Raw genomic sequence first — 27,145 nt, 5'->3', positions numbered from 1 at the left:
AGGAGAAGGAAAAAAATGGGTCAGGCACAGGACAACACCTACTAACTGACTGTAAGGGTGAACACTTGATGTGGAGAGAGAAGCTGCAAAGGTTGTAGAATAGATTTTTTTTTATTGGCCAAGTGTGTTTGGACAGACAAGGAATTTGTCTTGGTGTATATGCTCTCAGTGTACATAAAAGAAAAGATACGTTCATCAAGAATCATAAGGTACAACACGTAATGTAGGCATTGATTGCAAAGTTTCCTCAGTGTTGTAACTGCAAATGGTCACTGTCTGAGGTAGTTGCTAAATGAGGATTATGTGAAGTTACTGCATGTAAAATATAAAATGTTTACAGTAGTTGAGAAACCACCCTCAAGTACCTCTGGGTGAATGTCATTACTATTATTATTCTTTTTTATCTCTTTGTAAAATGCCCTCTTGTTTGATATAAGTATCTATTGATATTTATTGATAGATATTGAGGTCTATTGAAAGAATTACAATATATTGTAAAATGATACATCCAACTGGATTATTGTCCTACTGTCAGTTGATATCCTATATCAAGTGATATGAATTAATTTGACAACTTGGGAGGGAACTCAAAGCAAGCCTGGACTGAATTTCTCAGGTCCTTTTTACACAGCCATTCAATTATTTTTCTGCAGCCATTCTTCTGTTTGCTCGAGTTAATTACCGAAGTAGGATTCAATGAAATACAGATGATCACATGGTGCTGTTTGTTTTTATCTGTTAGGAGATGGCAGTGAAGAATGAAGTTGGCCTAACATACAATCCTTTAAAAATCACCTGGCTGGAAGGTCAACCACAGAGTAGCACAGTGTTTGCTGATGGCACTATTCACCCACACATATCCCAGGTAACACCAATACAAACTGCTTTTCTTCTGTTTTAAAGTATAATTTTATTTTACGTGTATTTGAGTGCTGCCAACATATTTCTTATATTTCTGATTTGGAAGGCTTTCTTTAAGCCACAAGTTTTTCTTTTCAGATTTATTCTAAGTGAAACAAATAGACATTTGTTTTTAGTTTGGAATTCATGTACACCCACTAGGCTAGAATTCATACAATTACTACTAATTAGGAATGTGGAATGAAATATCCACAGTGTTTACTTTCTTGGGGTTGGTTACAGAAGAAATAATATTAGTAGCTGAAGAAATGGGAGCCTTCGAAATAGATAAATGTGATAGTGTTTTTCTGGTAAGGGAATTAGGATAAATAAGTAGCCCTCAAAGGTTCCTTATACTGGGAACTCATGCTTCAGAAAGAAGTTGGGCAATCTATTTGATGCTGAGAGCTGCTCATGTTATCAGATTCAGAGCTGCATGCATGTGCATGTGGATTGCAGATTTACCTCCCCCTCCCTTCCCAACAATCTCAAGCAGAATGGCTAGAAGGGGAAACAACACACCTTCTCTGTCTTCTTTGGACCACACCTTTTGCAACTATGGACCATAGTTACCTTGTCCCTACACTCAGAATAAAAATTATGCCTCTTAATTATTGGGAACACTCAATATTTTTAAGCAACTCATTAATTTAATACTTTTTTTTTTTGCAAATATGCAGTATGAAATATCTCAGATACAATCTCCCTGAAATGGAGATTGAAAATTCCTCTTAAATATCTTAACTACACTTTCAAATCTCCAAATAGATACATAGACTTGTAGACTTTAAAATAATACTTTAAAAGACAGTTTTGTTCTATGGTTTATAGCATGATAGGTTTTTTTTTCTTTTGTTGATGGCAAAAATGTGTTTTTGTGAAATATGTCTACAAATACAGTGTTTTATTTTTAAATGTTCATTTATTTTGATTTTATATCTTCCATCTATTTGACACAATTAGAAAATAATCTGTTAAATAATTTACAGACACAAAATCAGATAGATGGAACTACCTGTAGGTGATGGTAAGAAAACTAAGGAGAATCTGTAGGTACATTGTAAATGTGATCTTTGTTATATTATTGTAAGCCGCCTAAAACAGCCACACAGCGAGATAGGCGGCAAAAAAATTAACAAATAAATAAATAAATAAATAAATAATTCTACAGTAGTCTTCCCCCCACCTACCCACCCAATTTGAAATTTGACCCTTCGTTGAGTACAACTTCCATTATTTCCAACAAAAATTGTACAAATGTGAGCTGGGAATATGTTCCTGTCCCCATTTCCCACCCAAAGTGTTGTGGCCTCTGCTCAAATGTAAATAAAATTAAGAGACATTAGCCTTAGTTTGGCCTCCTTTTTCCTTTACACCTGACCTGAATACAATTTTCTGGCAATATGTGGGTGAAAAAAATAGCTGTTGTGTACTTAATGAGCAGGTATATTGCCAGCTTTTTTAAAAGAAGCATTTATTATGTGTGATAATAAGTAATAATTACTTATTACTTTGCTAATAGGGAATTCGATAATTTGGGCTTAATTCACAGTGGCTGGTCCTGAGAAACTGCTTTGCAGTGACGCTGAGGTTTATTGCGCCCTGTGTAACTCCACCTTGGACATATTTAGAGCTCTTTAGAGCGACTGCCTTTCTACTCATATTCCACAGGGCTGCCTTTACTGCCATAGCTTATCTTGACCAGAATGCATTAGAGAAAAATGCTATGGCTGGCAATACTCAACTGGATAGAATCCATCAGAAACCCCAGGTTATATGGGTTATTTGTTACTAACTTAACAATGCAGTTATTCACTTAACAATTGTGACAAGAGAGATTGTAAAATGGGGCAAAACTCAACAGCTACACTACTTTGCTGATCAATGGAAATTTTGGGCTGAATTTTTTTTTTAATGTTCACAAGATTGGCAGAGCTGTCGCAAGCAGTCCCAATATATATTATATATTATTACATCCCAATCCTAAGAATGAAAGAGGATCAACTGACTACAATTAAAAGGTTTTGCTCATGTTTTGGTAATAGAACCCTGGTGTTAAGTAGAGGTAGTCCTTGACCTGCGACCACAATCGAGCCCAAAATTTCCATTGATGAACAAAGTAATTGTTGAGTTTTGCCCCATTTTATTATCTTTCTTGCCACAATTGTTAAGTGAATAACTGTACTTGTTAAGGTAGTAATACGGTTGTTAAGTGAATCTGGCTTCCCCATTGATTTTGCTTGTCAGAAGGTCGCAAAAGGCGATCACATGATCCTGGGACATGTAACTGTCATAAATACATGCCAATTGTCAAGCATCCGAATTTTGATCATGTGACCATGGGGATGCTGCAATGGTCATAAGTGTGAAAACTGGTCATTAGTCACTTTTTTCAGTGCCATTGTAACTTCCAGTGGCCACTAAAGAAATGGTTGTAAGTCGAATACTACCTGTATTGCTTATTATTGAAGATGCCAACATCTAGCTGAATTGGCCTGATCTCAGAAAAGCTAAGCAAATCAAATCTGATTAAGATTTGAATGAGATTTTACCTGGATATCCTCAAGAGTTTAAAATGAGAAATTCAAAAAACCATTACGGAAGAACACAGAGGCACATCTCTTCCGTATGTTGCCAAAAAACATGGGTGTATCCATGGAGTCACTAGGAGTCAAGAATGATTCAGGAGAGACGTTAGCTATTGCTTCTTATGAAATCTTTTCTTTATTACTTATTTTGTTTTTTCTTCTTTTCAAGAGGCCATTTGACATGTCTTTGCTAAAGGGTTAAAAAAAGAACTAGACACTCCAATTAAGTATATAGCTTATAGTGGTGAGGTAGTTGTGCTAAATAAATAAAGTCCTTATTAGGTTGCAGAGGTTGGGCTGTTCTGTTCCAATATTATTAGGTGATCCATTGATGAATTATGTTTTGACTACACAGCAGCAACTTAATGCAATTATATTGCAATTTATATCAGGTCATGTACTTAGTGTTCATAGTAGATTTCCTGCTAAAAAGTAGGAAATAAGTGTATTTTATATCAGTATATTTTTAGATTAAAAGAGGATAAAAGAACGGTATTTTATCCTGAAGGAATATCTTGTACCTGAACTGAAAATAATTAAAGTGATAAGCATCTGTTCAGTGCTGAATTAGTTTGGAAGATCGTGGGTCACTTAAAATTGCAGAATAGCCCTACATTCAATTAAAACATCCTTTAATCACATAGTATGAACTATATGTGCAAGCAGTTTCTGAAATCCTTAAATTACAGAAAGACCTCAACTTACATTTAATGGACAAAGTTACAATGGCACTGAACAAAAGAGACTTATAACCAGTTTTCATACTTATGAATATTGCAGGATCCCGAAAGCCAGATTCGCTTAATAACTGCATGATTTGCTTAACAGCTGCAGTGACTCACCTAATAGTTGTGGCAAAAAGGTCGTAAAATGGGGTAAAACTCACTTAACAACTGCCTTGTTAGCAACAGAAATTTTGGGCTCAGTTGTCATAAATCAAGGATTTTCTATATTGGAATAATTGAAAAAGAATAATTGAAAAGATTTTATACCTATTGTTTATTTTTCCAGACAATTAAAGAATATTATCTAGATAGGAATTAGTTTTGTAAGAATTTCAGAAGCAATAGCTAACATATTCTAACCAACAAACTACAATAAAATCAATAAAACATTAAAGATTAAAAGGTGGCAACTGTGACTAACCAGATGGAATTAAGTGAGGGGTCTCAGTCTCTTTCACCAAAGGCCTGGATGAACAGCTGAGTCTTCATGGCTCTTCTGAACAGTCACAGAATGGGGCCATCTGGATCTTGGGAAGAAACTTGTTCCAGAGGGCAGGTGCTGCTACAGGAGAGGTGTCCTTCCTGGATCCTGATACAGGGCTTTGTTTAATTGAAGGAACTCAGCACATCTGCTTTGCAGGATTGAGTCGGCTGGGCAGATGCTATTAGTGACAGATAACGTATGACCGGGTACTATGTCATATAGGGTTTTATAGGTAACTAGCACCTTGAATGACACCCAGAAGTAAATGGCAACCAATACAACTTGAAAGTAGAGGTATTACATGGGTATATCAAGGCATTACTGCCCATATGATTGCATTCTGGACCAGTGGAAGCTTCAAGGACAGTCCCATGTAGAACATGTAGTAGTCAAGTTCTGAATAAATTAGAGCATGAGTGAACATCTGAAGGGCCCTGTGGTATATAAATATGTATATTTTTTTCCTTTTGTGTTTTGCTTTTTGTATTTACACTGCTTTGTATGTTGTAGTTTTTCTTTCAGACTGTTAAGTATATTATAGCAAAAAATAAAAATAAAAAGAGAGGACAAGAGATGTCACCAATTTGTTTTGTAGTAAACCGCATTTAGTCATGTTTATGTAATCAGTTTGGTGGACTAGGTGAACATCCCCTATGGATTTATTGTGATGACACATGCATGTAATATGTTAAAAGAGATCAGTAGCTAAAAATAATACCTGCCCCCAAGTCCTGTCATTCCTCTTCTGGGCCTGCAAGTTACATTGTGCTTGGAACTGGAGCAGTTCGTTCTATCTCATTGATTTTAATGAGAGGAAAATGTTTTACAATTACACTGCTCAAAGAAACCAGTGGGAAAGTACCTTCCTACAACTTCCTATTCTAAATTTTGTGAGGTAGTTTCACTACAGATTCCTCCCTTGTACCGTGTTTCCCTGAAAATAACCCTGAAAATAAATAAGGCTTAACCTTATTATTGGGGGGGTCTTATTATTTTGAGAGTGCAGGAGGCGACGAGCATGGGACTGGATGTCCCGTCGCTGCCATGGCCTCCCCTCTCTGTTCTTCATGCCAGCCGACCGACCCAACATGTCCCACCCCACCCCAATGGCAGCAGCTGCCGGAGGGGGGAGAGAAGAGACGGCAAGGGGAGCCACGTCTCGCTCCACGCATCTTACTTCTCCCCCGCCCCACCTGCCACCCCTCTCGATAAAGAGATGGTGGGGAAGGGAAGCAGCCAGGCTGCTGTTGCCATTGGGATGGGGTGGGGTGGGACATGTTGGGCCGCTTGGCCGGTATAAAGAACAGGGAGGGGAGGGCATGTCCCCCCCTTTCGCCCCTCCGGCCTCGCCTCCTCAAATCATTTTGGTTGTGTGGCAAGCAAACCAAGTAAATGGCTGTGCATGCGTGTAAGTAGTTGGTGGGGGGGGGCTTATTTTGCAGGGGTGGTTTATATTATTGCACATGCTGAAAACCCCGATTGTGCTTATTATCCGGACTATGTCTTATTTTCGGGGAAACACAGTACCTCCCCTTTTCTTGTCACCCATGGGATTTATTTATCCATTTGATGGCAATTATAGGCCTATATTGTACAAATGTTGTCATTCTCATGCATCTAGGAGGAAACATCTTGTGGTTTGAACCTGTTTGTTGGCAATCCCCTTGAACTATATAATGCTATTGATTTTTGTTTGTGTGTGTGTGTGTTAGAAAAATGAGATAATTGCAAAGTCTAGCTATATTTGTTCTCAGCCTGAGGAAGTAAACAAGGGCTAATTTTTGACACTCACGTACTCATATCACCCTGAAGTTGAAACAACAATGGAAGTTCTTCTTATATCAAGAATTCATGTCACAATTCAGCTTTAAGCAATAGGTGGAGTTCAGAATTCAGTAGAAGTATTTATAGCATTAGTCATGTTTGCATCTGCCTAATGCAGTTGCTTTAATTTGGCAACAAAACTGCTGTGGGACTCTGATCCAGTTTGGATGAAGTCCCTTGCTGCTCTCTTCTGAAACTATGGTTTCCTCATTCCAGCTTTTTGCTTCTTTAATTGATGTTACTATAAACCACAATGATGCAAATGATTGCTAGTAGTAGATACAGTATTTGATATAGTAGGGTAGCCTTTTTTTTCCAAATTTCACATCTTTCAGATATGTTTCATCACAGCAGTGATCAAGTTGGATGGAATAGTGGAAGCTGCACCCAAATACTTTTGAAGATGCCAGGCTACAAAGGGTAATACTAAGACTTTCCCCATTTACCGTATTTTTTGGAGTATAAGACACACTCCGTTTGAGAGCCTGAGTTTGCAGCCTCCAAAAGCTCTGTTTGAGAGCCTGCATTTGTAGCCGCAGCCTCTCAAACTCAGGTTACAAATGCAGCCTCTCAAACGGAGCTTTTTGAGGGTGAAAAGGCAAGGCGCAGAGACCAAACTGGCAACATGGAACAGCTGCTGCCTTGTTGGATCGGTTCCGTGCTTCGCCTGCTGTACTCACTGGAGCGCCCTGCAACGATCAGCTGCATTTTTGAAGCTGCGTATCTGCCCCAATGCACGGGCGCTCAGAACCAGTGAACCTGTTGCTAAAGTTCACCTCTGGAAACAGTTGATTGGGGGTGTTCCGGGAGGCCAATCCACTCGCCAGTCAACTGCTCGTGCTGAATCAGGCTAATGTGCTGAAGCTGACCAGGCTGTTTGCTAAGGACACTAGCCAGATGAATACCAATGAATGAAGACAGAGGTGGAATTTTTTTTTTCTTATTTTCCTCCCCAAAAACTAAGGTGCATCTTATACTCCGGAGCATCTTAGACTCCAAAAGATACGGTATCTATTAGATAAATACTGGTCACTGGAAATTTAAAAATGTGCAAAGGAAATAAAGCAAATTGGTTTAATAAAGAGTAGCATATACATTCACATTTTATATTCATAGTATGATGTAAATGCAGTTATTAATTTCCCCGATCAGTTCCCCCAAATTGAAGGAAGAAATTAGAAAAATTCTGTACTGGCACAAAAGAAGATAAACTTCATATTTAGAGTTCCCATTTCATTATTGGTAGATCAGGACTCTTGCCCTCCGTGTCCTATCAAAACCTTATGTATAACAGTTGAGCTCTGAGATATTTAAGATTATTTTACCGAAACAAATCCATACATTCCATAAGGTACAGAGTTTCCTGCCAAAACCATCGTCCTCTTACACATACACATATTGTCTAGAATTTCTGATTGGTTAAGTATAGCAAGTATATTGCCTGCTTATCAACATGAGATAGAAAACATAATTTATTTAATAGCAACTTCTAAGAGATGGCATAACTATGGAACAAATTTATTTTAAAAAGAACCAAAAATAATTTAGTCCATGAATTGGAAGAGTCAGTATGATTAATTTCTGGGTTTTAGTGAGAATTCCAGTTAATTTAATAGTAAATTCTGTTTTCTGAGTGTTTGTAAAACATCATCCAGGAGTGAGGGTCCCAAATCTAGTGTGAAGGAAAGGAAGGGGTCTGATGGATCAAAAGGAGGCTTACTGTTCCTGGAGAGAGTTTCAGAGTTCATGGTTTGGGTTTTGTATAATAGATCAGGCTGCGTTTGAGTAGCCTTATGAAAATGGCAGGAAGTGCTTAAAAAGGATATATCTGTAGAGGAAGATTCTCTGTGGTCTATTATATTGGGGCAGCTGGCAGTGTCCAGATATAAGCGAGGTGGTTTGGGAGGTGGTTGTGTTTTAGTGGTAAGATTTTGTTCACTTTGACATGAAAAATAGTCTGGGTTTTCTTTGAAATTTCTTAGGAATCTCTTTTTGTCATACTGTTCATTGGAGTCTAATGTTTGGCTGTTCTGGTTCACGATAATAGCCTGGTTGCCCAATTTCTTGTTCCTCCTGAATGAGAGCCGTTTGAAGAAACCTGAGGACCTAATCGATCCTCTCCGCCATGTGTCCATGTTGAGAGAAGCAGTAAAGTGATGTTTGCTAACTAATCAATAGTCTTCAGGTAAACTGAGACTCCTGGAGTAGAGAACTTCTTTCGTGTTTGCTAGAAGAAGAAGAAAAGAGACATTAACAAGCAGGTCTGTGTATTCAAAGTTATTACTTGCTTGCATTCTTAAAGAAAAGAATGTGTAAAGAATGCTGCAAATGTAATTTTCCGATAATTCTCCTTGCTAGAATTCTGCAGCCCTTCAAGTAACTTAAGGTTTTGAGAAGAATACTAAGTGTAGTTTCTGATATCAAAGGCCAAATGCAAGAAAATACTCTCCATCTTAAACAGAAATTTATCTCAGAATTAAATTTTTTATTACTGGTATTTTTATTTATATTTTTATCACTTTCGATGGGGGGGAAGTGCTTCTTCCCGTCGAGAGGGCCCGCAACTTAGGTGTCCTCCTGGATTCCCGGCTGTCTTTGAAAGACCATCTTACGGCCGTGACCAGGGGGGCTTTTGCCCAGGTTCACCTGGTGCGCCAGTTGCGCCCTTTCCTAGACCGAGATGCCCTTTGCACGGTCACTCATGCCCTGGTTACTTCTCGTTTGGATTACTGCAACTCCCTCTACATGGGGCTGCCCTTGAGGTGCACCCGGAGGCTCCAGCTGGTCCAGAATGCGGCCGCGTGGGTGGTTACGGGAGCTCCCCGTTACTCCCAGGTAACACCTCTCCTACACGAGCTGCACTGGCTACCAGTGGTCCTCTGGATCCGCTTCAAGGTGCTGGTACTTACCTTTAAAGCCCTACATAGCTTAGGTCTGGGGTATTTGCAGGACCATCTCCTACCCGCCTCCCACCGTCCTGTCCGCTCTCACATGGCTGCCCTCCTCAGGGTACCATCGGCCAGACAATGTTGGCTGGTGATGTCCAGGGGTAAAGCGTTCTCTGTAGGCGCCCCTGTCCTCTGGAACGAGTTACCCACTGAGCTTCGGACGGCGCCTGATCTCCACTCCTTCCGTCGGGACTTAAAGACTTGGCTGTTCCAACAAATGGATTGACCCTGATCCTTGGGTTTTATTATTTTGATTGTTGTTGTTTTAATTTGGGTTTTAATCACTTTACTTTTTATTATTGTATGTTTTTAACTTGTGTTCGCCGCCCTGAGTCCTTAGGGAGAAGGGCGGCATATAAATTTTTGGTAAATAAATAAATAAATAAATAAATATCTAAGCACAGTACAAGACCTACAAAACATTTACAATTAATAAATTCCAGATTCTTTTATTTTCTTTATACCCCTGAATGCTTATTCCAAGTCCAAATTTACAGAAGTACAATAGAGGTGCTTTCAAGTCAAGCTTATTATTATTATTAGAGTGTGGTCTTGTTACATTAGCAGGAGTAATAGTTTGGCTGCCAGTTTACTAACTGTTGTGGTACACGCTCACGCGTTTCCCAAGATGTGCCACAGGAGGGCAAGCTGGCTTCACATCAGAAAGACAAGCGACTCCTGCAGGGCCATCCAAGGCGCCTCTCCCTCCATCAGAGCCGCCTCACAAATGGACATTGCAACCAGGAAAGTTCAGAGCCTGTAGGAATCTGCCTGCCTGCATGAAGACCAGCTCATCTCCCCACTGAAGTGGTACCTATTTATCTACTTGCATATAACTTGCTTTCAAACTGCTAGGTGATCAGAAGCTGAGGCAAGTGACAGGAGCTCACCCCATAACATAGTGCTAGGATTCGAACTGCTGGAACAGAGACCACCTCCAGCATCATTAAGCCACTGAGCCACCGTGCCTCTAAGCCAAACTTGATTCCTTGTGATTTCTTGGATATATCTATGTAGTTTTCCCAACAACAGTACAAAAGTGATAATGCTATTAATTTCTTCTGAGATATTTTCCTACTTTCCTGTTAAGCCTTATTCAACCTGACAGTCTCTCATCTAATATTAGCTAGGTTCAACTCTATTTGACTAGCTGCTGCCATCTAGCTAGATATTTATAGTTAGTCCAACCCTTACAAACTTTAGATAAACATCATAGCTTTAAATTCTACCTGCAGTGGTAAAAAGTAATGCATTCTTTGGGAGTGAGCTTATTCCCCAGTCTATACCCTATTGGTATAGATCCCTTCGCATTAGTTTGCGTCATCTTTCTGTTTCATTAGATTATATCTCCCCTATTCTACATCCAAGCCTCCTATTATTCCAGTTTCCATGATCTCTTCCATAGCTTTCAGCAAATGTCTGCCTCTCTTCACTTCCTCACACTCAATTCAGTTCTTATTTCCTCTTTCATTGCTCCATAAACTTGCAATAGCTTTACTTGTTCTTCTCATCAGGCCTTTTGCATTTATTCACGTTTCCTATTTGAGTCAAGAACTAATACCTAACCTGGGCCATTTGATCAACCTATCAGTAAGCTGTCCTCCCCATTTTCTGCTACTCAGTCTGTGATGTATAACTTCATTCACATTGACCAGATGGTGCCCATTGTATATAGTGGCTAGGCAGATGTGGAAGATATGGAAATTTCCATCATTTCTTATTTGTGGCTTGCTATCCCTACATTACCCATCTTTACTATGGGAAGATATTCTGTATCTTGGCTTCCAAACTGTGCTGATACATCGAATTTGAATGAAGGTATAAATAAATACTTGTAGAACACTACACCTGGATCGCAGAGTTGAACCGTCACAATAATGAAAAGTATTCAACTTCCTACTGTGAAAAGTTCACTGTGGCTCCCTGAGAGAGGCATCTATTAGCAAAAATACCAGAAGGATTTATAAATTAAGTAATTGTGGCTTAGAGCTTTAACAAAATAAAATTTAGAATTAATACTTACAGTGAGATGAACCAATAGAGAAGCAGCCAAGTGGGGAACACAGAAGGAAGCCCATCCAGTTCAGTGCACATTGTGGTTTTATTCCTTGGCAGTCGTTGAAAGATCATAGCATATTTTCAGATTTCTTTGTTTCAAGCACCCTTTCTTCAGCACCTACTTTTCACTTCTCGCTCAGCCACTCATATGTTCTGTGGGTGGTAATTCCTTTGTGTGTGTTCTGTGCCAAGCCCTTGCTGACTCAGTCACCTCAGAAACTGGGATTTATACTATTACCTAATTGCCTAGGTTGCAGGAAATAGGTGTGCATGACTCTGAAGCATCAGCCCACATTACTTTACCTCAAGAGAAACTAGAGCTTCTGTGGAACCTTGGAACCACAAATTTTTATTCTTCAGGAGTGTTACTGGAAGAAGGTACAGATAAGGAAATAAAAAAGGATCTAGCAAATTTAGTTCTGTTGGCCAAGCCCCAAATACAAGAGATTTATATAATTCCACATATGGCTTCAAATAGAATGTCTCTTCCTCCGTTCTCCTCCCCTGTATTGAAATGAGGATGGTGCAATAAAACAAAGAATTCGCCAGTGACTTATATCAAATAACATGGCAAATGGTTAGGAAAAAAATGATGGCCTGAGATATTTTAAATTGTCTTTGCCCATGTTTTCGTCTAATACTTTTACTTCTCTGTTGAACTTGAACTTATCTTTCTGGAATTAAAAAGCAATCTTTTGGTAGATTCTATAACAATTTTTCAGCTATTTCTCCAAGTATTTCCTTTCCTCTGGTTACATGGCTGTTTTTAATATTATCCTTTTTTGTAAGAATATTAGTTTATTTTCCTAAAAGGTTATTTTTTCATCCTTCTTTTATTGTCAACATCAATCAAAATAAGACTTCCTATCAAGATAAATTCTAATTTATTTTTCTGTTCCTGCAATCACTCTTGCCTTCATTAACCTATGCAAAGAAATATTTTTCCAGACATCCTAATGTGAGTCAGTATGATATACTAGCTGATATTTGGGTAGAGGTTCCCTGAAGTCTGTTTCAGTTCCTGCTTATCTATGAAACTTGCTGTGCTACAGTCAAAGTAAAAGCAGGAGTGATTGCAGTGTAGTGTTGTGTATAAAGGTCTAATTTCCTTGGAGCCAGGAGAAACTTAGTGTTACTGCAGTATAATAGGAAGTGCTAATGCAGTTTCTTAATAGCCATAGGAGCAGAGGATTCAGTACATTAAATTTAACAGATGAATATCAGATCACTTTCATTTATCATAGTTAAAATAGCTGCTATATTCTTATAAAGTTTCTCTTTATATGAATATTATAGCTGCTTTAAATAACAAGGACAAGATAAATTGTACCAATATCTTTCAATTTTGGAAATAATGTTCCTGCAGTAAGATTTCCTAAATCAATATTCAATGAAACAATAAAATCAACATTCTGAAACCTATAATTCCATTAATGAGAGATGTAGAAGCCTACAAGCCTACTCAGACTTCTTCATTTTATAATTTTTCTAGCAATACTTTCTTACAAGGCCATGTGAGTAAATTTGGAATTGATACAATCCAATTGCTTCTCTGTATAGAGCTTTCCAACTAATTTGATTGGCCAGATAATTAAAAAAAATTTCTTACAACACTATATATGTATACTTTCACTTATGTAGCATGTGTAGAGGATGAGACAATAAAGAACTTCACCTATCTTTAAAGATTTAGGTCAGCTTCACTCTGCAAGAGAGACCAGGTAGATGCCTCTGGACAATATGTGATAGCCATTTACTGCTGTGTTTTGCTTAGCATCTGATATTGAGAAAATCACTGCTTGCAAAGTATCATTTAAATCATTATTAGTGTCTGTTACGTTAGGCTTCCTGCCTTAATCATCTTAATCCTAAAAATATGATTTAATCTGTCAATCCTATTTCCTTTGGTAATGTGTTCCATCATAGAAGAAAATTAACCTAAATGTAAGATGTTTATGCCAGCATGACATTTCTAAAATGCTAGCAGGGTTAAAGCAAAACAAGTATACAATCTCATAGCATTTTAAGTAAATAATGAGCTTTAAGGCAAATTGCTTTGGATAGCCATGTTAGACCTATTTTGGCATTTTGTTTCCTTCTTTTATACTTTCCATTTATTGAATGGCACTTTGTTTGTACCACACTCCAGACCTAGTCCAAAAGGAAAACCAAAGTCCTTTTTGTGAATTAGAGCAGATTAGATTATTCAAATTTATTTTCATTTTTGTTGGGTTTTTTTTTTATAGTCTTAATGAGGGTGTGCCTGGTATCCTAATTTTGTGAAATGCAGTGGTTGTACGTTTGCCAAGAAACAGAGTCCATTCCCTTGTATTTATTTATTTTTTTACATCCGACCATTATTATCTTTATAAATAATTTAGGTTGGTATACATACTTTGTACATCTTTTTCCACCACAACCACCCTGTGAGAAGTGTGTGTGTGTGTGTGAGAGAGAGAGAGAGAGAGAGGGAGGAGGGAGGGAGGGAGAGAGACTGTCACCCAGCCAGTTTTTATGCCTAAAGCAGGATTAGAACTCATGGTCCTCTGGTATCTAACCTGGTGCCTTAACCACTAGACCATACTGGCTCTATAACTACAGGGTGTCTCCAAAATCTTCTCTGAAAGGAAGCAGAATATAGCCTTGACTCTCCCATCCCACAATTTCCAAATGTGCCAAAGTTTCTGTGGATAATTTGTCTTTCTCAACTTTAGCAGTATTGAGATTTGTGGACATTAGTTCTAGGAGTTGAAATCCGCACACTTTAAAAGCCGCAAAGGCTTGAGAAGCACTAATTTTAGATTAAAGTTTCATATTGTATTGGCCTCTCAGCTGGGTGTTTCTTTTCTACAGCTCCCTCAGAAATCCTCCACAAACTTTTCCGACTTGGAGGCATACATACAGGTTGGTCTTGACTTATGACGGCAATTGAGACTGGAATTTCCATCACCAAGCAATGCTGTCCTAAAATGCGACTACATCGCTTAGTGACCGCAATCCCTGCAGTCTCGGTTGCTGATTTTAACTGATTCCCACAGTTTAGGCAAGGCAACTTCTTGCTAGCTTCCTACACCCAAAATTAGTGGGGGACTCTGCAAGTTCCAAACCAACAGGCTGGTAAGTGGTTTCTGCTGGGTGGGGGAGGGAGAGAGGGGATGTGCAAGAGGCTGCTCAGGGAAAATGGGTAAGGTGCATGAGAAGTTCCATGAATCAGGCAGGGTACATAAGAAGCACCACATGGATCAGGGAGTGTGCAAGGGCTGCTGTGTAGGTGAGGGAAGGTCAGGGATGGTGTCTGAGAGGAGCAGCACAGGTTGGGAGGCTCTTTCTGAGGAAGCTGGCAAGAAAGGTTTCAAATGGTGATCAGTTGATGCTTGGCAATCAGTCCTAAATGTGAACAGGTTGCCCAGTGCCCATATGATCATGGGGGTTCTGGGATGGCAAAACTCTTGAGGACTGGTTATAGCCACCATTTGTTCAATGCTTAACTTCAAATGGTTGCTGAAGAAATGTAGACCAAGGACGATCGTACATTCAAAAAATAGGACAATGCTTTAACAAACCACTGTTCTTTAGACCAACTGTAAGCTTTTCTAAAAAGAAATATACCTGGTAAATAGAATCTTTAGAACATAATCTATAATCATTTGTTCTAAACCACATTTTAATATGTGGGATCTTAAGCTACTTAATTATGAATAATTTGTATGACTATTAAGCATACTGGGATATAAAATATAAAACATTTTTCTTTTTAGCACTTTCCAGCCTGATGAATAATGCTATATACTTGCAAAGTCTGTTTTGTTTGTAAAGAGTAATTTTAATATCTATAAAAGCTAAGCTCAGCTGAAAATGCCAAGAATATTTCTTGCTGAGAGCCAAATAAATTGCCAGTACACAATAATTAATAATATAATAGCTGTGCTAACTGTAAATTCTGTATTTCTATAGACATTTGAACGGTACTCTTGTGTGGTGATGGTGATACTTTCAATAGTTCATCGAAAATAACATAATTACATCTGAAAGACCTAATGGAGCTTCTGAAACTGACTGCAGTCACTTCTTTCCACAGGATTCAGTGGTTTCTGAGAGGGATTATGAAAGCCTTGTGATGATGCGCATGCGGCAAGCTTCTGAAAGGCAGAAGCTAATTGAAAAGATGAAACAGGAAGATGAAGAAGAGTCTTGTACATAGTAGAAGGGGAAATGGCATTATCGTGCATTTTTGCTTATAATTCTTAAATCAATAAAAACTATTGAAGGAAAAACTTCAAAACTACTGTAGATTTCTTGGAAGAATAACTGATCACCTCGATTAAGGGGATATATAAAGTGAAAATCTATTTCAAGTTTTTCAGTGTTAAATTACCCTGACATCTGGAATTTATACAGCAGTGGCAAATCTGCCTTTTCAAAAACCATATCCTTCCTTGTTCATCACCATGTTTCCCGACTCATTGAACCAATATGAGCTCTACAACACATTTCCTATGATAGAAAGTGTTTTCTACTCATCGCAACTCATAGCAAATCTGACTTTAAAGGAACATCGTGCTCTTCTAACATATTCTTTATAAATCCACATATTTGTTAGATGTAACATTCCCTTTTGTTTAAAAGAGTTCTATAGTTACCTTATTTTTTATCTTTGTAATAAATCTGTGAAATTCATTTGGTTGAAAGCTGGTTATAAACTCAATTTCATGGCTAAATTGTGATCTCACCCATTTTCTCAATTCTTATCTAGGACTCTAAATATTACTGGTGGTCTTTCATAGCCACCTACATCACAAGGAAACTGAACCACCTATCAGTATTGACAGCGCAATCTAAACCAAAATAAATTTGTTACAAAGAGGGTTAATTATTTGGCACTTCTAGTTCAGCAATAAAACAATGTGAAACTAACACAGCTCCTTGAATGAGGGAGAGATGCTGCACTAGATCAGTGTATTAGTCCCATTACCTGCTAATATACAAGTTGTATATATTAGTGTACCCTTTGGGATACTCAGCATTTCAGGCTTTTGCTCAAGATTGTCATTTGGTCTCAGCCCCTTTGGAGCTGCCAGATGTGTTGTTGAGGGGCTTTTGACACTCGACAATTGGTATGTTACAGGCTTTGGGAGCATTTTAAAACTGCCTGGTAACGAACAGTTTGAGATACGTTAGATTGATTTTACTATTTTTATTATTATTTTATGAGTCACTTAGGAATGGTTTTCAGCAGACATAGTGTAAATAATCCCAACAATGAAAAGGCAAACACGTACAATTAAAAACTACGGAACTATTTAAAGAATCTTTTCTTCTATTTTAACATATACCATGTAGAGATAATAGAAAAACCACATATCACAATCTCAAGATTCTAATCACACTCTTAGATGGGGACACTAATATACTTTAAGCACATCATGTAATTTATAGAGGTAAATTTGTATGGTAATATCTCTATCAATATTAAAAGCCATTTTGTGCATGAGCATTCTTCTCTGCTATGTCACACCTGATCTAACTTGAGACTGTTACTGATACAGTGGATTTGATGCCAAGTTGTCGTTCAATAAAGTGGAGATAACAGTTAATACTGCCAGTTTCAGATTGGCCCCTGAAATAATGCTTAATAAGGATTCATCTCTTCAGGAAAGTTCCAGCCCCAGAGCTGTGAAGCTTCTTAGAATGATGCTTCTTATGATGATGTAGCGGTGCTTATGATTTTAAAGCCAGGTTTTGATAAAGTCTCACTTTAAAATGCCTGAAGATGAGCAATGGAATCTCAAGCTTATGCTGGGTGGTTTACAGCAATGTTTTGGGAAGGAAGAAAAGCACAATTCTCTGTCATTTCTTTGTGAAGACACCACACCAGTGTCTGCCCCACTCCTGTCATGCTGATGACTCGATAACCACACTTCTCCAGCTTGTCCAAGACAATCCGTGGAGCATCATTCACATAATATTCCCAGCTGTTGTAAACGAGACATAAAAAATGGAAAGTTTTTTTTAAAAAAATAATTTCAAATAATTTGTATCTATATTGATGAGAATGTAAATTGAACGCTGCAGTTCTAAGAACAAAGTTGTAAAACTAGAAAGTAAAGGAGGCTAAACAGAAATTTAATATGTTGATCAAAGTTTAAGGTTAACCTTCTGGGTCTTTGATGCCCTACATTTTTGAAAGCTTGGGTGAATACAAGATCACACAAGTTTTGGAAAGTAGCAATGCAGCCTAGAGACAGCTTTATTTAATTTAATTTAATTTAATTAATTCTATTTATATGCACAAACCCTTATGAAGATTTCTGGTGAATTAAAAGCTTGCCCATTTTTATATACTTTGTCCCAATAAACAAATTAGTCAACAACAGATTATTTATAATATTATTTATAACAGTTTAAATGTTATGGCATTGTTACAAATACAGCTCTATCCTAATTTGCTTTGATATTTTACAGGACTTTATTGGATTTGTACTTCTACTTTCATCTGTGAACTGACCCTTCTGGCTAATATTTTTAAAATGCAGACTTTGTAGCCACAATGTTAGGTCTCCCTGAGATTCAGTTCATTTCCCCTCTTCTGATTATTTATGTGAAAAAGGAGGCGGTCCTTTTTCACTGAAAAGCAAGAAGGGAAAGGAGAACAAGTAGCAGAGGCATATGAATGGCAAGGGCAGGAATGACAAAAAGCATTGTGTCGTTGGGACACATACCATGCACTTTTTGCATGGGCATCATGATGTTGCACCCAAATATGAAAAGATAAAGCTTATGGCATGACACTATTTTTGACATTGTTGAGAAATGCATTCAAACATGCATCTTACCACCAAGAAATTGAATAGTATTTAAAGACACATGAGCCAAAGACCTTTGCAAAAACTGCAGAGGAAAAGATATTTGATGATAATATTTGGAAGAAGCGCTCAGGAGGAACTCCTTATATAAGCCAAGGGAAAAAAAGCATAGATTTATTTAAATCACGCTTATGCTAATTTTCCTATATGCATAATTATATAATTTGTTGCCCAAGAGGTGAGGAGGGTCGCCACATTCCTGGCCTTTCAAAAATGCCTAAAGCTCTGCCATTTTGCTTGGGGCTCATTGAGCAGCAGGCAGCTGTGAGGCTGGTTAGCACTTTGAAGGGCCTCCCCCACTCCGCCTTTTAATTCTGAATTCCAACAATCTTTGCCTCTTCTATAATTTTTATATACAGTTTTTATGTTTTAATATTTTATTTTCCCACAGCCCAGAGTCCCTCTGTGTGGGAGGTAGGCAGGTTCTAAATTTGATAAATAAATAAAAGAACTTAACATTAAAATAGAACATATTTTGTCCCAGTAGCTGAAAAAAACAACCCATGGGCCTATTTAAACTACTATCCAGGGGTATATTCATGGTCCTTTGCCCTTTCACTGGCCTGCACAACCTTTCAAAGAGCAGATACCCTCAAAGAGATATTCATCTGACAATCTTCCAAATAGAAGAGTCATCTTCAAAGTAAGACCTAACATTATTTACACATCAACTTTACACTTGAGCTTTTAAGCTTGCTTGCATGTAAAAGCTCTGAAATCACTAACAATGGAAAGTCAAAGGATGCAAACATCAACATGATGAAAAGCTTAGAATGATTTATAAAATACATGCTTTTGAACTACATAAGTAAATATGCTTGTGATTTGATTTCTTCATATTTTATTTCTAATCCCTGTGGAGTAAAGTTAATAGGAAAAGAAAGCACTCCTTATTTCTCACCTTCGATCCTAAAACATTGCTTTCAACTGTTTTTACATTTCTTTTCTAGATCTTCAGAAATAAATAGTGCCCTGAAAACAAATCCGATTTACATACTACAGTAAGCTGTTTCATTCATAGTTCATTCAATATAGAACAACTGGCTGAGTTGAACTATTATATTAGTTAATATTTTATAAATCACAATACCTGGGTTAAACATGATGTCTTAAGCCGAAACAACTATATTGTAACTTAAGAAGATGTATATTTATTTTCATATTTATTTATTATGTCTCAAAGGATAACATTTTGCACTTCAACCTCTAAAAGTTGCATAAATATAGAGAAAACAGATGGCATAAAAGTGGCAGGAGGCCAACGTATTAGGTTAGAAGACAGGCTCAATCTGGGGTAATGATAGGGGTTGAAGCAGAAAAGAACTGAGGGGAACTGGCTTGGTCACTGCACCTGGATGAAATTTTCACTGACATATCATTAGAGTAAATAGGATGTTACCGTAGTATTTCTGTCTTTTGGGCTTTAATTTAAATGATGAATGAAAAGCTCAAGAAATGTCTTAAATGCATCAGAATTATCCATCCATCCTGAAGAATGCACACAATTTTCCAGAGCAAAGGAATATATAGTTTGTTAATAAAAGGTTTCCACCCAACTGGGTGATCAGATTTGGGAAAGCTCTCTTGTGTTGTCAAAATTACAGATTAACAAACAATGATGTAAGCAAGAAGCAAAAAGAGGAATACTTACAAATGATTTCCCAACATGTTTCTTTTAATGGCCCCTAGATAGTTCATCAAGTTTGGATCTGAATGTTCATCACCAACCATTGTAGGTCCAACTTCCTGCAGAGAGAAATGACCACTTCTGTATTGAAAACAATATTAGCATCATCCCATTATTTCATTATACCTCTTACCTATTTATAAAATTTGAACACCAGATAATGATACTTGGCAGAAACCACAGTTCAAGATGGTTTATAAAAATCTCTAATACTATACTTTTGTCCTTAGGTTGAGACGGGCATATTAACCCTCAGCTTTGCACACTTGCCCATATTAGTATATCCACATTTACTTTTTTTAGAGTTATTTTAATTTCTGAACCACAAGACTTCACTTTGAGGACACAAGGAATGGTTTTTCCTTTACATAAAATCTAAGTAAAATCATTGGCAAAATGTTAGCAATAAAACGCTAGTCATTTTTCCCTACGTAGAGCTATGTGTCATATAATATATGTGGGTATATACATATTTATTTATTTATTTATATTTTTGTCATGTTTATATAGTGTCTTTTGGAGATGGTGACCCTTTGAGAGTTGTATGCAACAAAATTTCATTTTAATATATGCCAATTAGCGTACATTTTAAGTGACAATAAAGTTATTCCAAGTCTAGCTATTTGACTACACAGGTACATATAAATTACACATTGTTATAGCTCCCCCTACAGGCTGAACATGAGACAGCATGGAATGTTTTCAATCAATCTTTTTGAACTAATTTGGGGGGTTTTTTCCTGGCTTTTGTTCTTTTTAAACATATATTTCAAACCAATATTCAGGGTTGGCTGACACAGATAGCAGGGGAAGGACTTCTTGCAATTGGGAACATCATCTTCTTTAAAAAAAGATATATTTAGTAGCTGAGAGTTGTAGTGGATGTAAATGTAATCGCTCAATGTTCAGCCTATTGCCAGAAAAGGGAGAAAGTGTTAGATGGAGAGGAACAAGAAATGTAATGCATCTATTTGACTTTCTCCCTTCATTGGTTGCTAGTTTGCTGAAAATCCACAGAAAATCAGTTTTTGTACATATTTTTAAAAGGCAATGCTGGATCCCTGAACGTTTATGCCTGTGGATACTGCTTGGGGAATTTGGGGGACTGAAGTCCACATATCTTACAAGTTTGAAAAAAAATTACCTATATCATCCGTCCACTGGAGAAAAAGGACTTTGCTTGTTTAGTTTAGGAATTTTCTCCTAAGAATGGGATGATGAATCTGCACAGCCTCTATATCCCTCTCTCTAACATGTAAGTAGCCAGAAGATGTAACTCACCATCAATTTTCTGCATACCTGTAAGGTTAAAATTTCTGGACACGTAGATTTTTCCATATAGATCAGATAATCTATATAAGAATGGCCAGTCACATCTGAAATGTACGAAATCCGTAGTGGATTTTACTTAATCCACTATGATCAGAGGTTCTTGTTTTCCAGAAAAAATGGATAGGTTCACACAATGGCAAATCTAACAAATGTATTGCCACATAATTGTGTCATAATCCAGTCAGATCAATGATTTCATGAAATGGCTGTGAGCCACAAAAGCGTATCCAATGACACATAAGCACTGTGTAAAATGTACAGTGACTTTTGGTCCTTTTTCCTTCAAGAAAGAGATGAATCAACCCAGAAATTGCAACTCTGATACTTTCTAGAGCAATCTTCCCCAAACTCATGGCCACTAGAGGTATCACTTCCAAAAATTCCAGCCAATTCCATTTCTGGAAGATGTGTAGTCTCTACACATCTAGAAGGCATCATGTTGGAAAAGGCACTGCTCTTGAAGCAGTTACAGGTGGATCCTCCCAACATAGAAGGAGCATCATCAGGAATCTATTGCTATGAATGGCATTCATGCAAGCAAATGGCAAATGAGAAAAGAAAACAATATCCAGCTGTAGAATTGCATGCAAATTACACAAAAGTGACTTCAGATATTTAATCATCCCCCAAGACTCTAGTCTAGTACTTAAGCCAGGCATGAAGGGGGTTAGACCAAAATGTATTAAAACATATCTGCAAACATATGACCAAGGAAAGAAGTGAGTGTCCATATATTTCAGCCAGGCGAATATTTCCAGAAGTCAATTAATTCTTTTATTCTTTCTTTTACCCAAATAAAGATATCAGCTCCCACCGAGTGTGGATATCTTTTTCCACACATACACACTGGGTTTCTTGATGGGGGAGGGGGGAGCCAATCAGTAAAAGTTCAACATTCCCAAAATAACTGCATGCTTGATCTCTCGCGCTCTTTTTTCTCCCCTCACTTTGCAACCCCAGTCCCGAATCGCTCACCATGCGGATCTGAGTGCTGATGAGGACGTACGGCATGATCCCTTCAGCGCCCACCAGGGTGTTCAAGGTGGCCGCCGCAACTCCAGCGCCTTCTGTTTTCTCCCAGTCCAGTCCCACACGTGACATCCTGCCTAACCAGGTTAACGCCCTCCTCCGGCACAGCCAATCGAAGAGCGAGCTACCTAAGGGCGGGGCCGGCATGGAAGCGTTGGCCGTAAGCTAAATTTTTCGGCTGTGCATAGCGGGATCGGCTTTAATGTGTGGGAATGCTGGACTGTGGCCAGAAAAGACTGAGCCAACATGTACAGTAATCAACCTTTTCTTTATAATATTGGGTTTTCCACTGTTTGTAGAGCTGATTTACCAGAATAAGGAACATTTCGACAGGCGGTCAGCAAATAAATATTTAATTTATTATCTGCATTTCTGCCTGTTATTCATCTTTCTGTGAGCATCCACAGAATGTTTGTAAAGGAATGAGTGGGTGTAACTTGAATGTATATTCTTTTATACCACCTTTTTATCATCCCCTACCTATCAAATTTGTTTATACCATCATCATGCACTTCAGCACCTAACAGATTATGTTCCTGAATGCTTACTGCACCTATTTCCAAGTGATTGTAATTAGAAGTATTTATGCATCTCGTTTTATAATCCTAATTAGGATATGAGTAATACCTGATTCTGAGAAATGTATATGATGGCTACCAAATTTGGAGGTTGGAGGAAAATTCAGTGGAATAAAAGCAGATAAAGGCTTCATTAGGATAGCAATAGCACTTAGACTTCTATACCGCTTCATACTGCTTTACAGCCCTCTGACAGAGTCAGTGTATTTCTCCCAATAATCTGGGTCCTCATTTTACCGACCTCGGAAGGCTGGAAGGCTGAGTCAACCTTGATCTTACATTTTAGCTAAATTAATGAAAGTGGCATCACGCCATTTCACTGTAAGCTTCAGTTCTTCATGCTGGTCCGTGCAATATTCTGGTCCATGCAGCATCATGATTCATGGACCAGAGTGGAACTTGTAGCTTTGCCTTCATCATTTGTTTCAATTTCTCTCATAGCTTTACAGATACTTCTGTGCCCCTACCCAGGTAGTAGCACTTAGTTGGTGTTGGCTGACCTCTAAAAACTAAGAAGGAGCACACCTAGTTATATTTGGATAGGAGATCAGCACAAATAACAAGCTCTGTAGGTTAAACTGAAGTAGAAAAAACATCCCAGGAGAAAGTTATAAATGTCTTCTGTATTATCGCAAAGAAAATTACAAAAATGTGGCCATGATAAGAACTGAAGTCAAATGAGCCTTAGAGATAATGTAGTAGACCAGGGGTGGGTTCTACTTACCTTTACTACGGGTTTGCAGCGGAGCCGCGCGTGCTCGCTTCACTCATGCACAAGCACAGAAGCATTTTTATGACATCGGGGTCGGTGGGCGGAGCCTCCCACCAGTTTTACTACCAGTTCTCTAGAACCGGTGCAAACTGGGGGCAACCCACCACTGTAGTGGACATATAATGCAGGGAACCAAGTCTCCTAAAACAAAGGGTTAGCAGCTAGCAGACTGTGAGTTCTAGTTCTCTCTTAGACATGAAAGCCAGCAGGGTGACTTTGAGCCAGTTACGATCTCAGCGACAGAGTTGTTGTGGAGAAAGTAAGACATGGGAGTATGACGTATGTATGCTGCCTTGAGATGACAAAAAATAAAAGCAAAATATATCAAATAAAAAAGAAATATATAATGCTGGAAAAGGTGAAAGAAATAGAAGAGGATAATGAACAGCAAATTGGATGTGCTTGATTACAAAAGCAATGAATGCACAACTGAGAGACCTAAAAGGCCAGGAGAAGGTTAGATCATCCTGTTAACACCTTGACAGCACTTAATCAAAGATCAATCAATGTTTTTTTTCCAGATGGAGGTGAATTGCAACATTAAATACTCTGAGCCTATTGATTAAGAGCCAATTTGATGTAATGGTTAAGGCATTAGGCTATAAACGCAGAGTCTGAGTTCTAGTCACCATCTGGGTGACTTTCTCTCAGTCCTAGGAAAAAAGCAATAGCAAATCACTTCCAAAATCTTGCCAAGAAAACTGCAAGAACTAATTCAGGTAGTTGCCAGGGGTCCTCAAAATCACACACCCTTCCCATTGATGAATGAAGGCTGTCAGTGGGTGCTTAGTGTCATCTTTTGATTTGGTTTCTTCCTGACATTGTCATCATTTTTTGTTGCAGATGGGAACTTTTATTGTTTACATCATACTAAATTGAGGAAATAATTTTGGAGACATGCTTAGCTGACTCTGTCTTCTTGTTCATGGCACCCTGGCTTTGTGATGGGATATGAGAAGGGACAACAATGGATAGGATTAACGGCTTCCTATCATGAAAAGTCTCAACATGGCTGTTCTTATTTTTATTTCATTTTTTTTACAGTGGGTAAAACAGCACAGATAGTTAGCTCAAGAAAGAGGAGTAAATTATCTGATGCTTTTAAGAAAAACACTGGCCTAAGACACCCATCCTGATATTTGTGCAGAAGTCTACAGAAGTTTGCAAAGAAACGTATGGTGATTGTTTGCTATGAGGTCACAATGATTTATCCTATCAGAAAGGAAAATTAAAATACCAATAAAGCTCTCATTTATTTGGAAAAAAACGCTACAAAAAGCAGAGAATCTCAGAACAAGTTAATTTTTTCATATTTTGTTTTATTTGCATTATAAATACCTTTAAATTAAAATTCAATATGTAAATAATCACACTTAAGTTTGTTTCGTTTTCAGAGGCTTCCCATCCTGTGAGGCCCTAAGCTTTAGCTTGCTTACTTACCTTTTTCTAAATCTAGCGCTGCAGGCAAGTAAGCAAATGCTAAGTCTAGTATTATTAGAAAGTCTGGTAGCTAAGTCTTTGGACAAAGAAGGGTGTGGTTTCCAAATCTAACAATGCTTAAAGCAGATTTAATGTTGTTTATAGTTCCTTTCAAGTTGCTTTCCGAGAACTTTTTAATACCTGTTTTCAAGCATGGTTATTTGTATGCAAGAGTATAGGAAACATTTTCAACTGGCTGTCCAGGATCTGTTGACTGATAAAGTAGTAAATATGTTCTTTCCTGTAACATCCTGTAAGCTTTAAATACTGGCATTCTGCTGTACCTTGGAAATAATTTGAAAAAGGTTCTTCAGGTTACGTAGAAATGCAAATATAGTACCTATATATGTGTCTTTAAAGCAGCTGCATCTTTTCTTAGGAATGCACTGTTGGTCTTTGTAGCTGTCATATGAAAACAGCTTCTGTTTGGCAACATGAGACATTGGAATTCTGATAAATTTGGAGACAAATAGCTAACCAATCTATCCATGCATATATAATCCCAGCCAATCAATAAACTTCATTTCTCCAAAAGTTCTGCATGAATAAAGTTACAAAGTTAGGATGGAAAATAAGCATTTGCAACCCAAAAACTAAAGTTCAAAAACTCCAATAATCCAAGATGGCGATCCTGAGATATACATTATTGTGACTAATTAAAATATTGCAATGTCTTCTTTGACTAGTTCAATGGTTATGGAACATCATGTTACTTAATAAGCACACAAACCAATTAAGTACTTACATTTAAACCAAACGATGAAAACTTGACCATTAGCACTTCTCTAAGTGGCCTTCTTGGTCTTTACAAACTGCCCATTGGAGAGGAAGGAGCATATACATGTGCAGGCATAGCTGACTAGGAACTTGCAATTACAAAAAGCTAAATGGAGGCAAGGGAAACTGTGCACACACCTTGCCTGACAAGTCACTTGCAAAGAAAAAGTGCAAACTAGGTAACATCATCAATAATAATAAAAGCAAACTAGTGCTATTGAATGTGTTTGGTTCCTTTTTTATTTACAGTAGTTGGTGAGAATGTGGTTTGCTCCTTAGTAATTCCTTGATTGGAATATTTTTTTTCTGCTTGATTATTTGCTTGATATTAATCCCTCTTTATTCTGGGCATTGGCTGCTGAAGGGGATGTATTCTGGTCTTTTTTAATTAACAAATGCTAGTGTTACTTCGTTAGGTAGTAAAACATTTGCAAGCAAAGAATCAAGCTCAGAGAGCACCAAGGACATCACAATTCAACCCTGAGCTACATACATTATCTTCTATTGAAAGGATTTACAAGCAGTTATTTGATACTTGCATTACGGCAACTGCAAATAAAACGTTACATATGAAGAATTGCTGTTAATATATGCCTATGGAGATTCTCAGTCATCCAGGTCATGGTAGCTGAAGAAGCTTCTTGGATGAGAAGCGAAAACGTCTTCAACGAAAAACCAGAAAGCCCAGTTGCCTCTTGAAAAAAACACTTTTGGGACTGCTGTTACTATATGTAGCATCACAACAGGTAACATCTAGGAGGCAAAGATTTGCTGCCTTGCAAGCTGGAACCAAGTGCCCCACCCCAACCAGTCCTGTCACACTAATGCTCAGAGATGTATGAGTTCTCAATTATAAAGACATTGTGACAAGAATAATTTAAGCTCTTAACTAATCTTAATTAATTGTATCCCATGTAATTGCTGAGGATTTTTTTTTGCTTTGGCAACATTTGCATATGAAACAAAAGGATGAAACATGCTCTAGGACTAGGTACAGCTTTGAAAATGGCATAGTGAGATGCTTGCTGAAAATTAGAGATAGGTAAACAGCTCTACCATGCCCAACTGCAGTACCATTCTTAGGGCCAAATTAAGCCGGAC

General features: G+C 37.8%; 3 protein-coding genes and 1 long non-coding RNA gene across 6 annotated transcripts in view; 2 read left to right on the top strand and 2 right to left on the bottom strand.

The window, feature by feature from the left end:
• DNAJC17 (DnaJ heat shock protein family (Hsp40) member C17) overlaps window positions 1-15,809 on the top strand; it is a 28,487-nt gene extending 12,678 nt beyond the window's left edge. The window contains exons 10-12 of one of the 3 annotated variants that reach the window (XM_060687473.2): window positions 743-865; window positions 14,381-14,431; window positions 15,606-15,809. In XM_060687473.2, coding sequence (XP_060543456.2) covers window positions 743-865; window positions 14,381-14,431; window positions 15,606-15,728 — 297 coding nt within the window. In that variant the 3' untranslated portion in view covers window positions 15,729-15,809. Of the gene's footprint in view, window positions 1-742; window positions 866-6,856; window positions 6,941-14,380; window positions 14,432-15,605 lie in introns of those variants that run through there. The other 2 variants (XM_034417839.3, XM_034417841.3) reach the window with 2 other exon arrangements.
• On the bottom strand, window positions 8,024-11,620 carry C1H15orf62 (chromosome 1 C15orf62 homolog). The gene is made up of 2 exons (XM_034417842.3): window positions 11,493-11,620; window positions 8,024-8,748 (listed from the first exon to the last, which is right to left on the bottom strand). The coding sequence occupies exon 2, from the start codon at window positions 8,654-8,656 to the stop codon at window positions 8,126-8,128; it is 531 nt and encodes a 176-aa protein (XP_034273733.1). The 5' UTR covers window positions 8,657-8,748; window positions 11,493-11,620; the 3' UTR covers window positions 8,024-8,125.
• GCHFR (GTP cyclohydrolase I feedback regulator) lies at window positions 15,330-22,520 on the bottom strand. The gene is made up of 3 exons (XM_034417843.2): window positions 22,385-22,520; window positions 20,042-20,136; window positions 15,330-17,499 (listed from the first exon to the last, which is right to left on the bottom strand). Exons 1-3 carry the CDS (start codon window positions 22,508-22,510, stop codon window positions 17,319-17,321), a joined length of 402 nt encoding a protein of 133 aa, XP_034273734.2. The 5' UTR covers window positions 22,511-22,520; the 3' UTR covers window positions 15,330-17,318.
• A 56-nt stretch (window positions 22,521-22,576) lies between these two features.
• Window positions 22,577-25,068, top strand: LOC132710612 (uncharacterized). Its single transcript, XR_009621290.2, has 2 exons — window positions 22,577-22,686; window positions 24,833-25,068. It is a non-coding gene; the product is annotated as an uncharacterized LOC132710612 (long non-coding RNA).
• The last annotated feature ends 2,077 nt before the right edge of the window (window positions 25,069-27,145 follow it).

Source organism: Pantherophis guttatus, chromosome 1 (assembly GCF_059756535.1).
Source record: "Pantherophis guttatus breed Tessera chromosome 1, ASM5975653v1, whole genome shotgun sequence".
In the NCBI taxonomy this organism is placed as follows: domain Eukaryota; kingdom Metazoa; phylum Chordata; class Lepidosauria; order Squamata; family Colubridae; genus Pantherophis; species Pantherophis guttatus.
The sequence above is the reverse complement of the archived record's forward strand: the minus strand, read 5'-3'. Positions and strand labels throughout refer to the sequence as shown.